Raw genomic sequence first — 20,592 nt, 5'->3', positions numbered from 1 at the left:
CAATACCTGTGGGCCTTGAAGTCCATGTGACTGAAATACAGTCCCCATCCAGGCCCTACAGGCCCGATCCAGCATTTGCACATTTGTATACAATCCCAAAAGCTAATTTTTTGGTATTGAAACCAAGAAGCACAGAGACAGGCTCAAGGCTCCTATGACCAAGTCCCCTCCATTCTTGCTGACCTGAGTAAAGTTTAAGAGTACCCCTAAGCTAGTACCCCCTTCTTGTGCCCAGGTTTGTAACAGATGTTCTTACCTCACCTCAGTCCGACAGGGGAGGCGCATCCAGGAGAGAACAACGCCAGGCACAACAACAGGGCTTTCGCTTTTCTCCCATTCTTCCTTCCTCACGGGGTGCAGCTCTGCTGTGGGGTGAGCCATCGTTTGGCGTGATTTGCACATGTGAGCCGGCAGCGGTGATACAGCATGGACTGACAGAAACTCTGACACTAAACTCATGTATTCCCTTTATTGAACTGTACTAGTTATTGCAATCAGATTAAGTCACATTTATAAAGCAGACCATCCAGTTGCACTGAAACCGATTATATTCATTACATAGTTTTAATCACTGTCCGGTGAACTGGCAAATCCAATCAAAGCATTAGTCTTCAATTAAAAAATTAAAAAGAAATATTCAGACAATAGCCAAGCAATCACATCACAATGCACAGTTACCTAAAATTGCAATTAAAAAGCAGTTTAAAAAAAATCACATCTAATTTTTAACTATCAATATAATACAAGAAGCAACAAAGGGCAACAGCGTCAAAGCAGATTTATCTAACACTATAAATTCAGTCAGAAGCAGAAGCTCTAAAGTACACTAGCTGAAGCAGGACAATAAAAAATACTGAGCATGGAATACTTTTAATCTCTCCATTAATATTCATTTCCAGCTGCTTATAATAGCAGCGCCTCATGGCCAAATCATTAGAGTTTTACATCTGGGTTGCAAATGACACTTTGATTGGATGTAATGTTCAAATGGTCCTCCCCACTGTGCCACCGTCAAGTCTTCTGCAGAGAGGTGTCCTGTAGTGCCAGTGGCTCACTGTGCGTGCTGGCTCAATGTGTGGTTCTGGAAAGACGAAAAAAGGAGACACGCATAAGGGGCAGAATAATAGAAAGCATGCCCATACCCTCCTACTCAGTACCATTTATGCAGAGCTCGACATAAAAGCTTCTCAATTATTACAAAACAAAATGCAATAAAGAAAAAGTACTCATAAGTAACAGCTGCCAATATGACACATTTGCTTTGTTCTGATAGATCTGTTAATGCTGGCATGAACTTAGAAAAAAAAATTCTACAAGCCAAGTACAGCCGTGAGGGTTTCTTTTTTTTTTTTCCTTCCCTCTTTCAATACATATAAAGAAAGTGGTAACACTTCATGGGCAAAATCTGCCTTTAGGGATTCCCTTAACTGTAACAATTAAAAAAAAAATCTGAATCACTGTGGGAATCCTTGCCATATTTTACTCTTTTATTCTCACTAGTAACGGGTGCAAGTACTGGCAGAGAGACACACCAGATTGTGACGCATACTTCTCAGTCCAAGAAATACTTCAGCAATAACAGCTGAACCACCAGTTCGGGCAATGGGGATATTAATCCCCAGCAGAAAAAAGACTGGACACGTAACCCAGAAGTTAAATCTCTTTAAAGAACTGGCTTTGCTCTACACATTTCTTTCATCAGTTTAGTCTTTTTGTTCCCTTTTTGGTAGATTTGTAACAGCCTCATGTCATCACGGTATTTTGCATCAGAGGATGCTGACCTGTCCTGCCATTTTGTGCAGGAGCCAATGACTAGTGAAGCCAATCTTGGAAGCACATTCTCAGAGCAGCAGCAATCACCTACGTTTTGTGTGCTGACTGAAACCCCAGTCCTACATATAAGCACAGCTTTATTTGTATAATTTTTAACTATTGGAGCAACTAGTGAGGCGCTTCACGGTGAGCTTTTGTTGGGCATTCCCAATTATAAAAATCCAAGCGCATTATTTCAAATCTGTGCAATTTCACTGGTCTCCATCCACATAATAACAGAGCTGAGCAAGTCCGTCAGCTTGAGGAATACGTTTTTAAGCATGAAATGAATTTTGAATCTGATTATTTATTTACAATGACAGTGCTTTAAAATAAAGATATTTTAACTTTTAATAAATCATCTGGTTCTTCTACATTATCCACAGTTACATCTCAATTCAGGGGAAAAAAGTGATCCTCCACTTTATCCAGAGATGACATCTCCCTAATGAAAACTGTCTGTGCAAAGAGCTAGTGGACGGCCTGCGATGCTCAGGCAGCGATGACCCCGTTTGCAGCCAGGATTTCTGGACTGTGCACTCCCAAGAGCTGACCACCAGGTGTCAGAAGTGCTGCTGACTTCCTAAATCATGTCAAAAGTTATCTGCGATATTGTACAGACGGGCAGCGAGGAAACTGCACGGTAGTGGTCAGGCTTTAACGTGACAAAAGGTTAGAGAGAAGACAGAAATAGTATAGCTGGAGCACACCCAGAAGGATCCCTTGTGAAAGTAAATGACAATCAAAGGATGAAATAGCAAAATAACTGTATCTTGTTTAGCCTAACACTAGCCCTGACAGCACAGCCCCAGCCAGCAATCCTAAATATTTCCGAATCAAACAACGGAAGCACTGTCCAAAGATCTGAAAAGCTTATCAAGGGATAAAGCATTATATTAAAATCATGTCAAGTGAAGCGATAGTTGAAACGGCTTTCCTGTTACACCGTTTAACAACACCAAACATAAAAACCAATGGCTTTTCATTTTACATTTTTACTTTTCATGCTATACACGGAAATTTTCCTGGCTTTAAAGAGGAGCACCTTTGCAGTGCTGGCTGTTATTCTCAAATCAAGTAACAGAGTTATAGAAAAGGATGAATGGAACCCTATAGACAAAGTGGCAGCACTGACAAGAAGCTTGTCCACTAAATCTAACTAGAAAAACATTCAAATGTTAAAGAATACACATACCACTCTGTGCTCAGACAGTCCTGAGCATTTTAACAACAGGCATTTCTAGTGCGCTTCATTACGATTCTATTTTTAGGTCATCCTGAATATCAACGAAAGGAGCAAAAAGTTTACCATCTTCCAATCGAAAGAGGGGCTATTCACGGTAGACAAATCCATACTTATTTAGGCAGTGTCATTTAAAAGATAATGCACAATCAGCACTAGATGCGTGACGCGCAGTCTACAGTCAGGGAACATGACTTCAAACTTGTGTGGCTGCTGCATTGATTACACCAGGCAGGTCAATAAAGGAATGGTATGTGGCTCTAAATCTGATAATGAAGCTTTCATTGTGAGCCCTCCCTCCTCAAACGTAGGTTAATAATATGTTCTGAACACTCCTAATACAATGAACGTACTGTTTTTGTGAACACAGTTTACATGAAGAAAAACAAATCCTGCAGCCACTCAGAGCTGAACGAGACAGGAGCTGAGGAACTAAACGTGCTATAGATCCAAGTGTAAATGTATACACGCACACTTCATATGTAGATCTTTATTTCCTCTTAATATCTTGGGAACATACCATTTATTCCCTTTGCAAGCACTCCTGGCAATCAATATGGCAACTAATCAAAGGACAAGGCAGTTAATAAACAGAGCCACATCTTACAAAGGATCTCACATGTATCTGTGGTGCCTACAGACACAAGAGCCCATATGCACCGAATCCCTCCTCTGCCCGTCAGAGAGAGAAGCAGATCCTGCCCAAGCCATACCCACACAAAGCACACATCCTGCCCACCCACGGGCTGCTGAGCACCAGACACCAAATTCCTGTGTGGGCAAAAGCCATGAAGGCCAGGAGGGATGGAGAGTTTTGAAGTGTGTAATGCTACGGGAATGCCTCCACCCAAGAAGCCTTCTGTTGACTGATCAGCAAACTTCATACCCCTTTTCAATAGGAGGGCAGGCTAGCAGGAAGCAGCTCTGATGTAATTTTTCAGCTCTAGAGTTTATATTTAAAGAAAATAAAAATCTTAATGGTGATTTCCAAAGGAAAATACAGCAGGCACAAAAAGGAGGGCTCTCCAGGCATGCTTTCGCATGTATTTGCACGTGCCTACCTGCACACAAGCACATCCACACGTGTACGCACTTGGGGGCTGGCAGGAGGCAGGACATAATTTGGAAGCTGAGCATTAAAAATGGCTCTTTCCAGCTCGTGTTAGGTCCCCAGGTTTATGCATGGCTCACAGCTGATACCCCACAGAATACATCATTCTGAGACATTATTGCAGCTGGAAAACTCTACAGCAGCACTGAGTCACCTGTCAAGATCAAGTAAGTCACAGCTTATTTATAGGGCTAGGTTGGGATTTTCCCCCCCCCCCCCTTTTTCTTAACAATGATGCAAAATGGATAGCAATTCTGTTCGCCACATCATTGGGAAAATGCATCCACCCTGAGCCCCAGGGCTGTCTCGGTGTTTAAGTGGAATTTTCTACTTGCTGCACAATCCCCAAATGAACTATTTGCGGAAGTATCTGTGACCAAGGAACTGGGTGACAGGTTTTGCAGGAAATAAAAAGATTTCAAGGAATGGTTGATTACTGTCCTTGTACATACTGATCACCTTCCACGTCTTCCCTGGGGACACCCCCTGCCTGCCCTTTGGATGGGGATCAAGCCATTTGTGCAGGACATCTACTATGAATATTTCTCTCTTTCTACATGCATTATTATGAAAACACTAGCATGACATTCTCCATTTTCAGATCACTATGTCAAGAAAAGCATCAGGCTTGAAAGATGATCCCTTACAGCAGTTAAAGGAAGTCTTACGAGCTATATAAAGATCGAGAGAAAAAACACAGAAAAGCAGCACACGACGGAGCAAAGCTCCAAGCCAGGCAGTCAAGCTGGTAGTCTCCCACGCTGCAACAAAATTCCCTGCCAACAAGTCACAGGTGTACTACACAGGAGCAGGTGAAAAAAATAAAATGCAACTGCGAGGGGTGTGATAATGTTTTGAGGCCATAATACATCCAGTCTATAGTGCCATTGTGCATCTGTTACGTATTTAGGTGTTTCGTACCAGCCATTTCGGAGGTGTACTGCCTACACGTGTGAGCACACACACCTACGAGACTGTGCTATGTTATGCAGGGGTAAGAAATGGCACAAGGCTGGCGATGCCCACCACCCTCCAACAAAATTCTTCAGCCTTCCACGGTTTTACATAGAGGTTGGGACTCAATTAAATGTTATAAAGCCTCTCTCTCATTCCAAATTCCATTAAAATGAACAGAAACGGTTCCTCAAATCATTTTGATAGGAATTATGGAGATAACGGGTTCACGTGACAAACAGCCAACGTGAGACCCAACTGGTGATCGGTGCCAGTTGCTGTGGCATCACAAAACCACCCGGACTGGAAGCACCGGCTGCAGCAGTGCTGCATGAACACAGATGTGTGGTCACACAACACTGAAGGTAATTCTTGCTAATCGCTGGATTTCCCCAGAGTACAGGGTCCTCCAGATCCAGGCGAGAGCCCCAGCAGCCCCTCTCCCTGCTGCCTCCCATGTCCCAGGCAGGTTCCCTCCCTGGAGGCCGCACCAGGCACTGGGGGCTCCTGGCTGGCAGCGACTCTGTGCTGTGCCCCCTCCTGTGTCCTTATGGAGCAGGGCTAGGGGGGAACAATCCCTCCATTTAACATCAACACGTGCAATTTCTAGTCAAAATCTAAACCTCACATTCAGCTGCTGGCTTGAGACCAAGGTTCAAGTCTCACATTCAAACATATATGTATAAAAAAGACCAAACAAAAACTCCAAACTGCTACAAACAGAAGTTGCAGTGTCTAAATATTTATGAAATACCATCTGCAGCATTCTTTTTTTCAAATGCTTTGTACCATTTGAATTCAAAATGGCCCCAAAATTTCTCAGGCATTATTCCTCACTGTATGTACATAAGTGCACACACGTGCGCAGGTAGTATCTCCCTCTAACAGCAATCCATAAAGATCAACATCTTTACGCCTTGACTTTATAAAGAGATTACTTCTGGCAGAGGACACAAGACGACCCCTGCTTTAGCCACTGAAGATTATGCTCTCTACGGAAAGCTGTGAGCCTTAAATTGGTGCTGCTCTAATCCTAAACTGGAGAGGCATTCAGGGGATGCCATGACCCAGAAGAGCAAGAGGAAAAAAAAAAAACTAAGTGGAAAAAAAAAAGCACACTCAGGAGGAGAGGGAGAAAAGAGAAAGAAGGGGAGAAAAGGAGAGCAAGCTTGGTTTACAGGATAAGCCTATTTATTTTTATTTTCAATTTTTGTTTGTTACTTTCCCTTTGCTATCAGACTAAAGAAAAATCACCTTTGCACCCCCTTGCAGTTTGTATGTGCTTATTTTTAGAACTGTTTGACAATTATCCAAGGGTCTAAGACTAACAGATGGCCTGTCTTAAAGCCTCATATGTTCACTAGTTTGCACTTCTGACAAACAGTAAATGTACTCAAGAGTGTGCCATAAACAGGGCTGAATGAATACTCAGAACACAATTTAGTTAATACACTTCATTAAAACTGATAGTGGTAACCAATGTTTCCCATAAAACCAGGTGTTAATTCCCCTTCCAGTTGTTTCAGGTAACTCCTACCCTGTGACATTTATATGTTTAGAACCCACTTTTCCAGGAAATACAGCATTGCTTCTTCCCTTTCCCCTGATACTTCACCCACCACATAAAATGCTCGTAACAAGTGAACTCCAAGTTATCATGGTACTCAATAAAAAAAAAATTGTCAGGCAAGACAGGTTCACATGTCCCTTCTTTATCTGAAGAATCCCTTGAAATCGAGGTAGAGGCAAACGAAAGGTGGCACATCCTTTGTGAAAGGAGAAGTCTGCCTGTGTTACTGCCTCCTTCACATCTCTGAGCATCTGATAACTTGCCATACGTCAGTCAGCCCCAGTGCTAGCACACTTTGAGATGGCACTTCAACAAATGCAGTTAGGAAGCTGTCCTTTACAATGCATTGAACCAAAAAAAAAAAGAAAAGATCACTTCAAGTGTCTAAGGAGATACATCTGGAGGTTTGGTATCAGGTGAAAGCTAAGCTGGCTGTTTCAGATGGGAGTATTTGCACCGCAGTTACTCTGATGCACAGACTTGGTTACTTGGGGCCAAACACATCTCTCACCAGAACACAGAAACACTCACTCGTGCCAGGGGGAAGCCGGCCTGTGGTCCTGCTATTGCCCCTGCTCCTGCCCACAGGGTGGGCTGGGCAGCCCGTGCCACAGGCAAAGCCCCCCCCCACAAACCTGCCCGGCTCCATGCGTGGCACCAGCCACCCCGAGCGGGCACTTTGTCTGAAGTCAATAGGTTCTGAATTTGTAAAATATTTACAGGGGAAAAAAGCTGATCCGCATGTGACCGACTGAACGCTGTTGGCTTTTTTATAAATCTTTTTCTATTGCTTGCATTTTTCTATATTGAAATGCAAGTGCCCAGGCATTGTTCCTTAAAAACCAGACAAACACGCACAGGCACCCCCCCAACGCCTGCCTTTGTTCTGCCTACAAGGGGTCTGCGGGCTCTGCTGCTGTATTGGACAGCCTGAGCAATACACTTCCTCGATTTTATCTCTATACTTAACACCACTTTTGTTAATTTTAACATATTCTTGAATTTTGATAGGCATTTGTATTATTCTGGGTGTGAAAAATTACCTTTTAATAGAAATACCTTCCTTATAGCTATTTTTCCCAGTGCCAGCCCTTTCTTGCGCCAGCTAAGGATTTTTTAGATGATTTATGAATTTAATTTCTCTTCTAATTCAGGTTGCTCAGTCCTAATCAGACTTTGACAACTCACCTAAGGTGTTTTCCCCTTTCCATGTGAGACTAATAACACTGTACCATCAGTCTTCTAGGCCTGCCATCTCTTTGTGTTCTCTAAAAACTCAGAACAAAACAAGGCGATCCCATTACAAGAGAACTCCAAATGCTAGTTTAAGTCTGGCATAGCCTCTCATATTTGATTAAATATCTTACTGAAAAGACTATATGCTCCTTCCAAAAACACGGGATAAAATGCTGAAGCACAAAAGAAAACCGAAGCCTTTGGGAAAATTTCCTTACCACGGCACTTTGGAAATAAAAACCACAGGAGAATATATTATTAAGAAATAACCAGAGTCTTCTGTTAGAGAAACTCACCGTAAACACACTCTGATTCACTGAGGCACCCAATGAAACAAGGGAGCTAATAATACCTGTCCCGGGGGACCGCGTGCTCCTGAGAATTTTACTCAGAAATGCAAATGTATCCGCATCCGTGTGGCTCATAGCCTACAGTGTGCCAAGCACAAGATCAAAATAAGCAGAGGGAAGAACCTTGCACTTCTTAACGTGAAGGGAGGGGGACAAATTTAATTATCGTTATCAGAAGCACACAAAACAGTATTTTTGGAGCTCCTACGCTCCTCCCCCAGCCCCCTGGGCTCTGCCTGGGCGAACCCCGGTGCTCCTGCAGGCCCCGAGCAGGGCTGCAAACAGGACGTCCGCACGCTGCCCTGCGACTATCCGGGGTGCTTCAGCCTCGGCAGCAGCAGTCCCCATCTCTCTGGGCCACGGTTGCCCACACAGTGGGCAGCGGTCCCCAAACCCTCTGCCTGGGCCCGAAGTAACCTCCAAAGCTTCCTGACGAACACCAACACCTTGCTTCCAGTCCATTCTGACATTCAAGCCGGGCCAGGCAGAGGAAACCCCTACTGCACACATGTACAGCCCTCTTCTGTGCTACACCACCAGCTCCACGGCACGTCCAATGCTGCCCTGGTTTTATCCACTTCTGGGTCCCAAACAGGGAAGCGATGCCTTTCAAAACCATTTGCAAGGCAAAACCATTTTCCAGGAGTCCTTCCTAGTTATTCCTCTCAAATAGGCTCCAAACAAATCTCGTATCTGGAGCATATCTTGTTAATCCCTCCTTGGTCTAGGGTAAATCAGGCTGCAGAAGCCAGTTAATTGTTCATTTCTTTGAGGGCTGGCATCACCATTATGGGACCCTTCATAACTCTTCTGTAAGCACCAAATTTCCTGATTTGTTCTCTGTTGTAGGACCAGGCGAGCATCCTCTCACACCCCTTTTCTCAAAAACTACTTAAAGCTAAAGGAAAATGCTTTACATAGTACCTTTAGCACTCTAGTCAAAATGCATAGACAAAAGCTTCATTGAAGGGCTGTTTCCATGGGAATATAAACCAACAAAAGCCAGGAGATTCAAAGCTGAACCTAAAACCAGCTCCTTAACTTGCCCTGCTGTTCCTCAGCATGCCAAGGGTCACTGAACAGCATTTGATTTTTTGTAGCTTTTTTCCTGGAACAGTTAGGTGTTCCTGGGGTAAAGGACTGGGTATAAAACAGTCTCAGCCTTGATTGTAAATTTTAATGCAAAGATGAAGAAGAGCACATCTTGCAGTCCTCACTCAGGCAATGTCCTCCATTGAGAACAAATGGGGCTGCAGCTGGACAAAGTTCTAGGACCAAACAAGCCAGTGCAGACAGAGGGGGTTCACCCAAATGAGCTGCACCTATCGGCACCTGGGTTACAGGGTATCACACCTCTCGTCTGGGATTTCTTTTAAAAAGCAACTGAAGTAAAATTCCCTCTGATGGAATACTGATGTGACAAATTGTCTTGCCTTGTGTTATGGATATGTGTTTCTTAAAGGCAGATAAATATCCCTGTCACGGGACACCCGCATCCTGCTCCACCTGGTAATACAAGCGGTCAGTGACCTGTTGCCTTGGACATAAAGGCTGTTACTGCCCATTTCTTATTTCCAAAGGGGTATAAAATCCTCCAGTGTACTCTCGGCTATAAAGCAGCAAGGCCACAGTTTACAGAAGCACTTTACCTGCCTCCCCATTAGTGTGCATGCCACTGGCAGAGCAGAAGTCTGCAGGCCAGACTGTGACCAGCCCGCTGCCCGCAGGAACTAACCCCAGAGGTAGTTAGTGTGAAAGAGCCAAGGACGACTGGTTCCCAGAAGGAAAAGTGGGGCCAAAATATCACCAATGCGAGCCATCTCCTCACAGACATCGCGAGAGGAAACAGAGGCAATGTCACTGTGGTATGTGTGTGAGACAACTGTAGCTGTGAACAAAACATGGGATTTTCCAGGCAGTGCTATTGCATTACAGGTGTCTGGTCATTGGAGAAGTTGACTTTTAAGCAGCAAGATGCTACATTTTAAACAATCACAATTTTCTGCAAAGATTAAGAGCACATGTGAGCCCCAGAGGAAGAATTTTCCCCTCTCTACCCCTTCTGGAGACACAGTGGTGTAATGCACTGAGGACAGATACGCTGTGTGCAGTCCAAGCTCAGTGCCCACAGCACGTGTTCAGGTTTAACCACACCAGGAGCGAACGAGGGGGCTCAGCAGTCGGGCACAAGCTCACTGGCTCTGTGTGGGCAGCGTGTGAGCTGCTCCTGCGCCGTGCAAAGCCAGAGCGACTGGGCTCTGAGGAGGTGACCTCGGGGTGTCTGTGCCACCTGCCCAGGACATGGCACAGAGGACACAGAAGACGTTCTGCAGAGAATTAGCTCAAGCACGGCCAAGTGGATAAGCTCAGGACTGCTGCTGCCAAATCTGGGCTCATGCAGAGCTAGGGTGACGAAGTCTTGCTGAACCCAGGCTGACCTTGCACAAAGCCATGAGGTATCTCCACGCTGAACCCACCATCAGATGCAGTCTTATCCGTATCAGCTAGATTTTTCCAACAAAGCCCCATCACCTCATTGTGTACAGGCAGTTTAGTATATTGCAAGTTATTCCATCAATATGAAACATGTGAAGAAAGGACAAAGCATTAGCATTCAGTCTGTTAGCATTTACTCTGCGAGTCAGGTCCCTGCACATGTGCTCACCCTGTGCACAAGCCACTGCTGTGCCATTTGTGTTTAACATAGGCAGAAACCACAGAACAGGCTCAATCTGGGAACAAACTGCTTTCTAAATGATATTCCTTCCTTTCTCCTCAGGTCAAGGTGTGATACAAAACTACTCTCAAAATATGATGTTAGAACAGAGCATTAGTTACACAGGCATTAGCGTATGACTGACTATACTGCTCTGAAAGCAACTTCAGGAAGAGCATGCTGCCGAGCACAAAGCCGAACTCCCTGAAAGCAGGCCGGGCTGAGCACCCACAGCCTTCCCGACAGAGGCACAGAGGTGCCGGCAGCCACAGTCCTACACGCAGGCACAGCTGCAGGCAGGCAAGCTCCCAGCTCCCAGCCTGCCCATTCCTTCTTTGTTCTCGCCCAGCCCCATTGTTTCCTGGCCACTCACCACACGTGGCCCGTGTCCGACCTCACGGGGCACGGGGAGCAGGCAGGCCAGCGAGGAATGAGCTGGCGGCGCTCCCGTGCTCCTTATGGCAGCACCAGGAAAGCTGGCCGCGAGGCAGGACCCTGTCCTCAGCTCCATCCAGCAGCGATGGGGACAACACTGCTCCTGCCACCTCTCTGACCCAGGAGACAAACCCACAGGTTAAACCCCTGATCCCTTACTCAGCTGGTCAGAGGTACACCCAAGGCCTTTTAAATTTCTTCATGAAGCTATTTTTCAGATTCCTTCTAATGGTGGTAGCGGCAGAGGCTCCACTGGCACCGCAGGGGTAGGAAACAGCGGTACGGCATCAATCCAGGATTTCCTGTCTGAAATTTAGGCTTCACATCTAAAATACAATACACACAACGTCTGTATGGCTGAGGAAACACAAGACGCTTGCCATACATTTATTATCTTCCTGGGGAAATGATATAGAGGACAAAAGAGACTATGTTTACTCCCTCCCTAGCTGCTTTTACAATCTAAAAATTTATTTCTCCTGGACATAAATTTCAGATTTAAACGAAATCCCTGAAACCTAAAGATGCCACATGGTAGAGGCTAGGGCAGTATTTCTTCCTATTTTGGAGACAGAGTGTTTAATGCGTTGCTCTGTTAACCAGTAGCCTTAAATTTCTGGGGAAAAAAAGAGACAATTAGACTGTGGCAGACCCTAGATGCAAATACAGGCAACTGATTACTGTCTTCACACACAGAGTTAAAAATATCTGGTTATTGAAAATGATTTTCGCAGTCCATTGGGGCTTATCTAGGTTTGGGCTGAGATGTTTATTTTTTCTGCGGCAGCCGTACTGGGGGATCCTTTTACAACATTTCCTTACACTGTAGCTATATATCATTCACATCTCTGAAAACTGACTGCCTTCCTATGATGCAAGAAATCTCTGCAATTAGAAAAACAACCATATTCTCTTTGAGGAAAATAAAGTAAAATAAATAAAATCCCTGTCCAAACCAAGTCAGCAGGTAAGATAGCAGTGTTCTTGAGGCAAATGCAAAAATCCAGGCTATAAATTTGTGTTAACTGTTACAAATATATCCATCTGTTCACAGACTAACTAGTGACTGAAACTGATGAATCCACTGAAAGGTAATTTTCAAGTCCACTAGCGTCTGTCCTCTTTTAGTAATAAAGTAAATGCTTTTCAGTAACTGTGCTGCTTTTGAATGCCAATTTCCATTTAAGTAGGCTTTGGTTTTGGCTCTCTCCACAATAAATAAATAAATAAAATAGTAAATACCTTTTCTTTCCAAAGGTCAAACTAAGCTTTTAAAGAACAAGCAACATTTCAGCAAGCCAGAGAGGACAAAACTCCAATCAGATAAATGGTGTGTGTAATGATTGAGAACCACGGCTGCCTCGGGTTTCTTGAATGGGCTGCAGGATAGAATTTGGCACAAACAGCCTGATATTGAAGCTTACATCTCTTTTACTGCAGACAAGAAATTCACTAAAATATATAAATAATCAATGTGGCTAGGGATCTCTGCTGGTACTACTGCTGGTTCTGCAAGATGCAGGAGCAGAATCAGACTGCTCCATGTTTTTGTTATTAGAGAATTCTTGTTCTCCGACAATAAACACAGAATATGTTAACTGAAATGGCTTCTGCAACACATACAATATAAGTTTCAGCTCTCTGAAAGTGCCAGCAAATTGCAGAAAGATAAGTTACAAAGACATACCTAATTTGCTGTGATGAATTGTGTGCATGCTTCAGTGATCAAAACTGCAGCTGAGACCTATTATATTTAATGATCTAGACATTTCTTGTGAAAACACTCAGGCATACACTGTTATGTCTGGACAAGCAACCCCATTTTGCTCTAGCAGCAAGCAAATGAAGAAACCGAACTTCTAAAAGCATGCTGTACACCACCTTGGATGAGCTGCTTAAAACAGAGGCTGATCAAGCTCCACGATTTTCCTTAAATAACGCTTATGCTCTGCCCTTTCCAATGCAGCATCCCTGTTCCTTTGAAAACTGAAGTCAGTTCCTTTGGACGATAGCGACACTCACAGGAGGAAACAGAGCTAATCCCTTCTCAGAACCCAAACTACGCTCCCCAGCAGCTACTACAGCAGAAGAAAATCAAAGTGCCTGCGTTAGAGATCTCTCCCCATCAGTGAATACAAAGACAAATTGTGACAAGATTTTTGTGTGCGTGTGCAAGGGATTCTTTTCTTTGCCTACATACTACAGAAATACTATTTCTATTATAAGGACCGCGCCCAGCCTGGAAAGGCATGTGCTACTGAGCCTGATGGTGGGAGGGCTGAGCAATGGTACCTGGCTCTGCCGTCCCCAAGGATGCCGTGGCCGTGCAGCCAGCTGTGCCGATGGGCACGCTCGCAGCCCCGCAGCTTGCAGCCCCTTTGCTCTTGGCTCCAGGCAGAGCAGAAGGAAACAAGGCTTTCTGCCACCTTCCTATGGGGATAAGAATTTCCCCTTACGAACACATGAAGGACTGCTGAATACAAGGTCTGAGGTTTCCTGAGCTCTCAGTGTGGCTCCTCCAATATTTTCCTGCATGGATTTGGGTATATTGTTCGACTTCAGCCTTTCCAAATTGGTAAAAACAACCTTAGAAAGAGTGCTGGTATGGTTAATTCATTGACAGTTGTAAAAAAAAATAAATCAAAAAAAACCCACACCACACACACACACAACAACACAAAGCAACAACAAAAAAGAGAAAAACAAACAAAAAAAGCAGATCTAGAGAGAGAAACCACACGAAATATTCTTGCAACCACACATCCAAGAGCTCATTTTCTCCCTCCCTGGTCAGTCTGAACAGTTTTCTATCATTCATTGTTCAGCAAAATGGAGCAAAACACATCTTGTGCGTTTGACTCCAGAAATAAGGCTTCCAAAGTGCTATTTCATTCACCTGAGAAGCTGCTAAACACAATCACAGTGGTTATTTGTGATAGTGTGGTAAAGAGTGAAGAAAAGGTATTTGCTAATTGTTGACATAACAAAATTAATTTTCCATCCCTAAACTTTTTCTCATCTCTCCTGTGAGCTCTGATGCAATGTTACTGACTGGCACTGCTGAAATGCCAACTTGCATTTCTCATCCTTAATTTCTCTCTAAATGTCATTAGTAATTGTTATTGCCAGACCAGAGAGTGCAATCTGGTCTTTCCGAAAGAAAATCTATTTCTCATTTCTTCTCCTGTGCTTCCTCCTTTCAGCTAAGGATGGATGTCTAACATAGCCCATGCATCCTGTTTCCAACAGGATGGGACTGCGTTAGTGTTTCTGGAGATAAAACATTGCTGCTTTATTTGTTTATACACAGAATTCATGGATCTTTATTAATACCAAATTGTATATTGAGAGCAGTCAGTGTTTTTGAAAGCTGTTCTGTAAAGACAAGTCTCGACTGAGTAAAGCCAACAAGTGCAGGAAAGAGCCATCCTTTAACATGCACCTACAAACTCCTCTCTGGATTCCTCCATAGATTTCCTTGTTTTGGCAGTTAATCATGTTATAAAGGTTTCCCCTTTTGTATTTGACATATTGTGTTTTTTTCTCTCTTTCTGCCACATGGAAAAACCAAACCTTCAGCTAGGATGTGTAAACTGCAGCTAACTTCGGTCAGGATTAACGTGTTGCACACTCTTCACACCCACGAGTAGAAGTGGTTTCCACCACTAGGTGCGACAGGGAGGTTGGGTAGCTGTGCTCGAAGGGAAACCTGCCAGTGCAAAAGGCTGGGTCCTCACACATCATTACACACCATGCCGGTGACTTGCACGGCTATGTGCAGTACCCACAGAATTTGGTCTCCAGTACCTGGGGCGAGCAGTACCTCAGCACTTGGCTCAGTCTTGGGAGGGATGGCGTCTGCCAGGAATGACCCTTACACGGGCTCTCCAGAATCAGCGCATCCTACACACACGTCTGCATTGTGTTTTGTAGTGTACATAAAGTGATCAGTTCAAAACTAGGCTGCATTTCCGTATCCACTAACTAAAGGCATCTTAGCTCAGAATAAATAGACATTTGGACATTTCCAGCCAGGAATTGTGCTTTCAATAAACACAATTGATGCATATACATTGTCTCTTGGCGGCTTACACTCCCGCCCATCTGTTGGGATGGCATGGTGCCTACGCAAAAGTTGGTTGGACCCTTGCCCTAGGGCATAGATGACAGGCACCAACGGGTTTAGCTGGGCAGCCTGAGCAGTGAATCCAAGTGCCATCTCTGCTGTAGGAAGCCCCTTCTGTGTGCCAGCGCTGCCACATTGGAACGGCATACCTCCTTACACTTGGTCACACATGTTGACACTTGGGTGCGCTTAAGTGCATTAATGACTCAAACGATGCCTTTCACCTGGCTCCCTTTTTTTCCGCCCCCACCCAGTCTGCATCACTGCTGGGTTTTCTGCACTTGTTAATGCCAAGTTGCACACGCTTTGTTAGCCAGGGCTGGCCACAGAACAGCGTTAATGGGGTAAGAAATGAAGGAGGGTTTTTTTTGTTGTTATGGGATAGGCTACTCGTATTTCCAAGTGTCATCTCCAGTGGGTCTTTGTAGACTGGAGAGATCTCTCTGTGCCTCACTAAGACACCTCAGAGATGACAAAAATGCAGCTATATATTGATCAGAATTTTCATTTCAAATGAAAAAAAAAAATGCTGCACCTCATCACCATGGCAAATGCAGGGCAATTTGGGATTTCTGCACCATCCTCACCCAAAGCAGGAGAGGCCAAGCAGCCTGGCTGTGCCAGGGCACCCCCACCCACAGGGGCAGGAGCCACTGCCTCCCTTTGTGCTAGGAAAGGAGGTGCTGCCAAGTGCACAGCGGTGTGTAAGAGTGCCCCCCCTGCTTTCACATACAGCATTCACCTCGCTGGCAGTCAGGCCCAGGACAAAACCTCAGCCACAGCTCCTGCACAGCTCCAGAAGCATTCCCACGTAGTCTGCGAGGGCACTTCCAGCTTTGGTCATCAGATAGCCTGCTCCTAACCCCAAATCTGTACGCAGCCATATAGACCTCCTCTGCTGGTTTTAAACACACATACTGAGAGCCAGAGACCTGAGAGGCAAAATTCTTCATCGCTGTGACACAAGAGCAGAGGTAAAACTTCTGGTTTCACAGTCCATAAAGAACGCTCAGGCAGACAGACTCAACATGATGGGTATGTGCCTACAGCACTTTTAATTTTTAATTATTGTTAGTTATAATTATCTGACTGCGTCTGAATGAAACCCAGCAATATGGCAGGAATAGATTGTGGTATTCTCGTAATTTATTAGCTTTGTAACTACTAATAATTAAAATTTAACAATACTCTAAGCACCATAGCAACATTTTTTGAGAAACACTAGCCAAATCTGCTCAAATAACTGACTAGATCATTTTCAGGATTTTAAAAGGAGGAAAAACACTATATATATATATATATATATATAGTGTGCGTGTGTGTGTGTGTACATGTATGTATTTAAAATGCAGAGATGTAAATTCTGTTCAAAAGAAAAAACGGATTTTTACTTACAGAAAATTAATTCTGCACATAATTTTTTTTTGATACTTCATATGAAACCTAGAGCTTGTGGTTTGTTTCCAGCAAGAGGCTTCTGTGCTTAACATCTAAGTCATGCACAGTCAGTCATGCAGGGTTAGGTAAGTGACTTTCAGAGACAGATGCATGTTAGGTTCTGTTTGTCCTGCCATCCTCCAATATCCCCAGGGAAAAATATTTTCTGCAACATCATCAAAATACCACAGATTTGCATTTCTCTCACTGACTTCATGGACACTTAAGCCCAGAAGCACTGAGATATTTTAGGGTCTTGCAAGCTCATTGGGCTGTTTGCGAGAAAAATTTTACTCCTATTTAAGTAAGCTTTCCTCATACCTCCAGCAAGTAGGTAAAGCCCATTTTTCAAGTAGGAGCTGGAAACGTTAACCACCAAGTGAGTTTGAATAACTGGGTCCAGACCCAAGATCTCATTAGTCTCTCCTCTGTGCTCCAACCACTGTTGGTAAACTGAGCCCTGTGGACTCGCCTGGGTGCAGATGAGCCATGTACAAGCCCAGGGGCTCTCCTGCTCCCCACTTGCTTCAGAGGACACCGCAGCATGGCCCAAGGACCGTCAGTGTGGGAGGCTGGAGTTGTTGCTCCTTCTGGCCCCACCAGCGGTCCTGCCAGGGAAGCCACCAGGGCTACGGGCAGCACCTCGATGTCCCCATCGGGATGCAGTGCGCCCTGTGGTGCCTCACTATGGTGCCCTGCTTTCCTGGGCAGGATACAGCGCTCCAGAGCAGACTCATCTAACATCAAGCTGACATTAAAAGCAGACTTTAAAAAGAAAACCTGCTTAGGGCTTGATCTGCTGTAATCAGCGGAAAGAATCCCAAGGACTTTGATGTGGACCAAATCAAGCCCCTGGAGGACGTTCATGGTAAATCATTATTAATATAATGAGTGCAATTTCTGTGCAGCAGCTCTTGCCTGTTTATAGATATATGAAAATTGCCAGCTTTTCACATAAAACAAAATGAGGAAGGAGACAGACCACAGTGTTAACCAATGAGCCATAGTAGCCACTCTCCTTTTGATACACGTACATTTAAAGAACCTGGGCACTTGAAATGACAGCAAATTCCTCCAGTGAAGCTCCCTTAATTCAGTAGCTTGACATATCTCCAAATCTGAACAGAAAGTGCTTTATTCATCGCAGGCAATAAAACACCTGAACACCTGTGCTAGGAAAGACCTGGCAGGTACCCTGCTCCCTCGGTACCTGGATTATTTGCGCATTGTTTGTTGTATCCCTTGCCTTAGTTTTCATCAATTGTAATCATTTAGAAGGAAACGGTATGATTAACGGTACACAAGCAAACAGCAGGAATTAATCCTTTAAATGCAAATACTTCATTGGTTATGTGATGGCTCCCTGGAAAAAGCAGTGGCAAAAGAGTGCCCATGAAAAATCCTCCTAAAGTTTCTTCTAAAAAAAATATATATATATATATCTCACTGTTCAGTCACAATTTGCTCAACATAATTCTCAATGCAAGTGATCAAGCAGATACATTGCCCAGCTGTGAATAATGCCACAAACATAATTCTCAACACGCATTACGTACCATGATTTCTGACCCATCTCTGGAGTGGGCAGGGCTCCCTACTACACTTTACATAGTAAAACCCAAAATCTCAGTTGTCAAAGAGCTAGTTCACCCCCCCGTGTGCCATGGTGGTTTCAGCTGCCTGGTGACAGGCAGTCACCTCTTGACCAGTCCTACAGAGCGAGCTCGGTTTCAAAGGGATCCTTCTGCCCTACCTGAGAGGAACCCCCCAAAGCCCACCTCTCCGCTTGTTTCAGTAAGCACACTTCAGCAGGAGGAATGAAATGCCACAGCCTTGATGTATTATGAATTAGGTATAAATTTACTTTTTTTTTTTTGTTTTTTTTCCAGAGTATTTTCATCATATTCATGGATGTCAGTCTCTGCAAACAGGATGTGAAAAACTAGGAGCTGCTTGCCTCTCCTCCCCTGCCCTAAGGGCATGCTGGGTTATCACACATACCGTTTCCACTGTGTTTCATACTTAACCGTACAGTGTTTTGTTTCCTCACTTGCAATGACATAACATAACCAGTTAAATAACTGTTCTGTTTTCTTTTCCTCTGGCAGTATCAGCATAACCTCACTGACTCATCACTCCAGATTCACACCAGAATTTCCACAGCTTGTTAAACCAGCCCTATTCCTCCCAGCTTCCTTAAGCCTTGGTTTTATGGCTCCATCAGACAGCACAAACAAAGCATAAACACTTACTAAAACACAACTGCTAGTTCACAAATGAAGAGAGGGTTTCAGAGTTTTAAGAGTATTATGCTGTTGAAGCAGGATTTGCCCCAAGCACTAAGATGTATGCTCAGAGTGGCGACCTTTTTCCATCACATGACAGATAGATATGCTCTTCTTAACATGCATTACGTTCAAGATAACTGTTCAAAGAAATGTTTACAAGTCAGCAGGGCTAATTCCTAGCCCAAGACATCTCTAGAAGTTGCCTTTTCCTGTGCTGCACGTCATTTTCCCCACCCTCCTTTTCCTTTTTTTTTTTGTAAGCACGCCTCTCAATTTCTTCATGAAATATTTGAATGCTCTTTTTTTCCCCAGAAGTATTTTCAGTGGTTTCATTTAAAAATACGGATGTAAACAAGGCATAGGTTTGTATTTTGACTAAAAAGGCATAGTTGTTATTTTACACCAGTGGGAAAGCAAGATCAGAACTGAGAAGTCAAATCCATCAAGCAGAACCATTTGATGGATGGTGATTTTCTCACCTAAGAACAATTACACTATTAAGGTTTATGCACATTTAACTCTAACTAGCAACTGAACAACTAGCTCACTAAAATAATACTGAGTCTTCCTTACTTAACAAAAATATCATGAATAGTTGAGGAATTTGGAACAGATAGCTTGCAAATCAGTAACTGGTGAGATAATCATGCAAGTCAGACTGGATCAAGAGTCTTGAGCATTTCTAACTGATTTATACACAAATTTTGTGTCCTCCTTGGCTCAGGTATTTGAATTAATAAAATCCCTGGCATCAAGTAAACACCTTTTTGAGTCAGCCCTGAAATAAGGACAGAAACTGTGCAGCTAAGTATTGAATTTTCATTCAGCCAACACCATTCAGAGCAACTTGTGTAATTATTATAAGCAGAGAAATTTTAAACGCACACCAATCCTGCCTAAAAACTGGAAAATTACAATTACAATTTATCTGATTAAGGCTGCTATTTGCAGCAATTTTGCAATGCACAGCACTTCAGAATTGAAGCACTATGTAATTAAAACTGTTAATTGCAAAAAAAAAAAAAAAAAAGGGCCACTGTTAAGACTATAATTTAACAAGGTTCTCTTTATTTGACCATCTGATTGTAAAGGTTAATGCAGTGGCCTAGGAAGCCAGTACACCCATTTTAATTGTGCTGGCATCTTGACCAAACACCACTTTAGAGGAAAAATGGGAGAAAAACTCAGAGCTGGCTTTGCAAGCCACTGCTGCCTTCATAAAACATTCGTAGTGACAACATACAAACCAAAATCTGCTGACTTTATTAAAATATTAACAAGGTATAGTTAAAACTTTTGTACACTTATGCAAAT

The 20,592-nt window shown here is 43.7% G+C and overlaps 1 protein-coding gene across 3 annotated transcripts in view; it reads right to left on the bottom strand.

Annotated features, from left to right (window-relative positions):
- Positions 1 to 459: 459 nt before the first annotated feature.
- Positions 460 to 20,592, bottom strand: part of ZNF423 (zinc finger protein 423) — a 214,601-nt gene continuing 194,468 nt past the window's right edge. For all 3 annotated transcript variants that reach the window (XM_040570936.1, XM_040570935.1, XM_040570938.1), the window contains one exon: positions 460 to 1,081. In XM_040570936.1, the coding sequence (XP_040426870.1) occupies positions 1,052 to 1,081 (30 nt within the window). In that variant the 3' untranslated portion in view covers positions 460 to 1,051. The remainder of the gene's footprint in view (positions 1,082 to 20,592) is intronic.

Source organism: Cygnus olor, chromosome 12 (assembly GCF_009769625.2).
Source record: "Cygnus olor isolate bCygOlo1 chromosome 12, bCygOlo1.pri.v2, whole genome shotgun sequence".
Taxonomy (NCBI): Eukaryota; Metazoa; Chordata; class Aves; order Anseriformes; family Anatidae; genus Cygnus; species Cygnus olor.
This window is presented reverse-complemented; position numbering and strand designations above follow the sequence as displayed.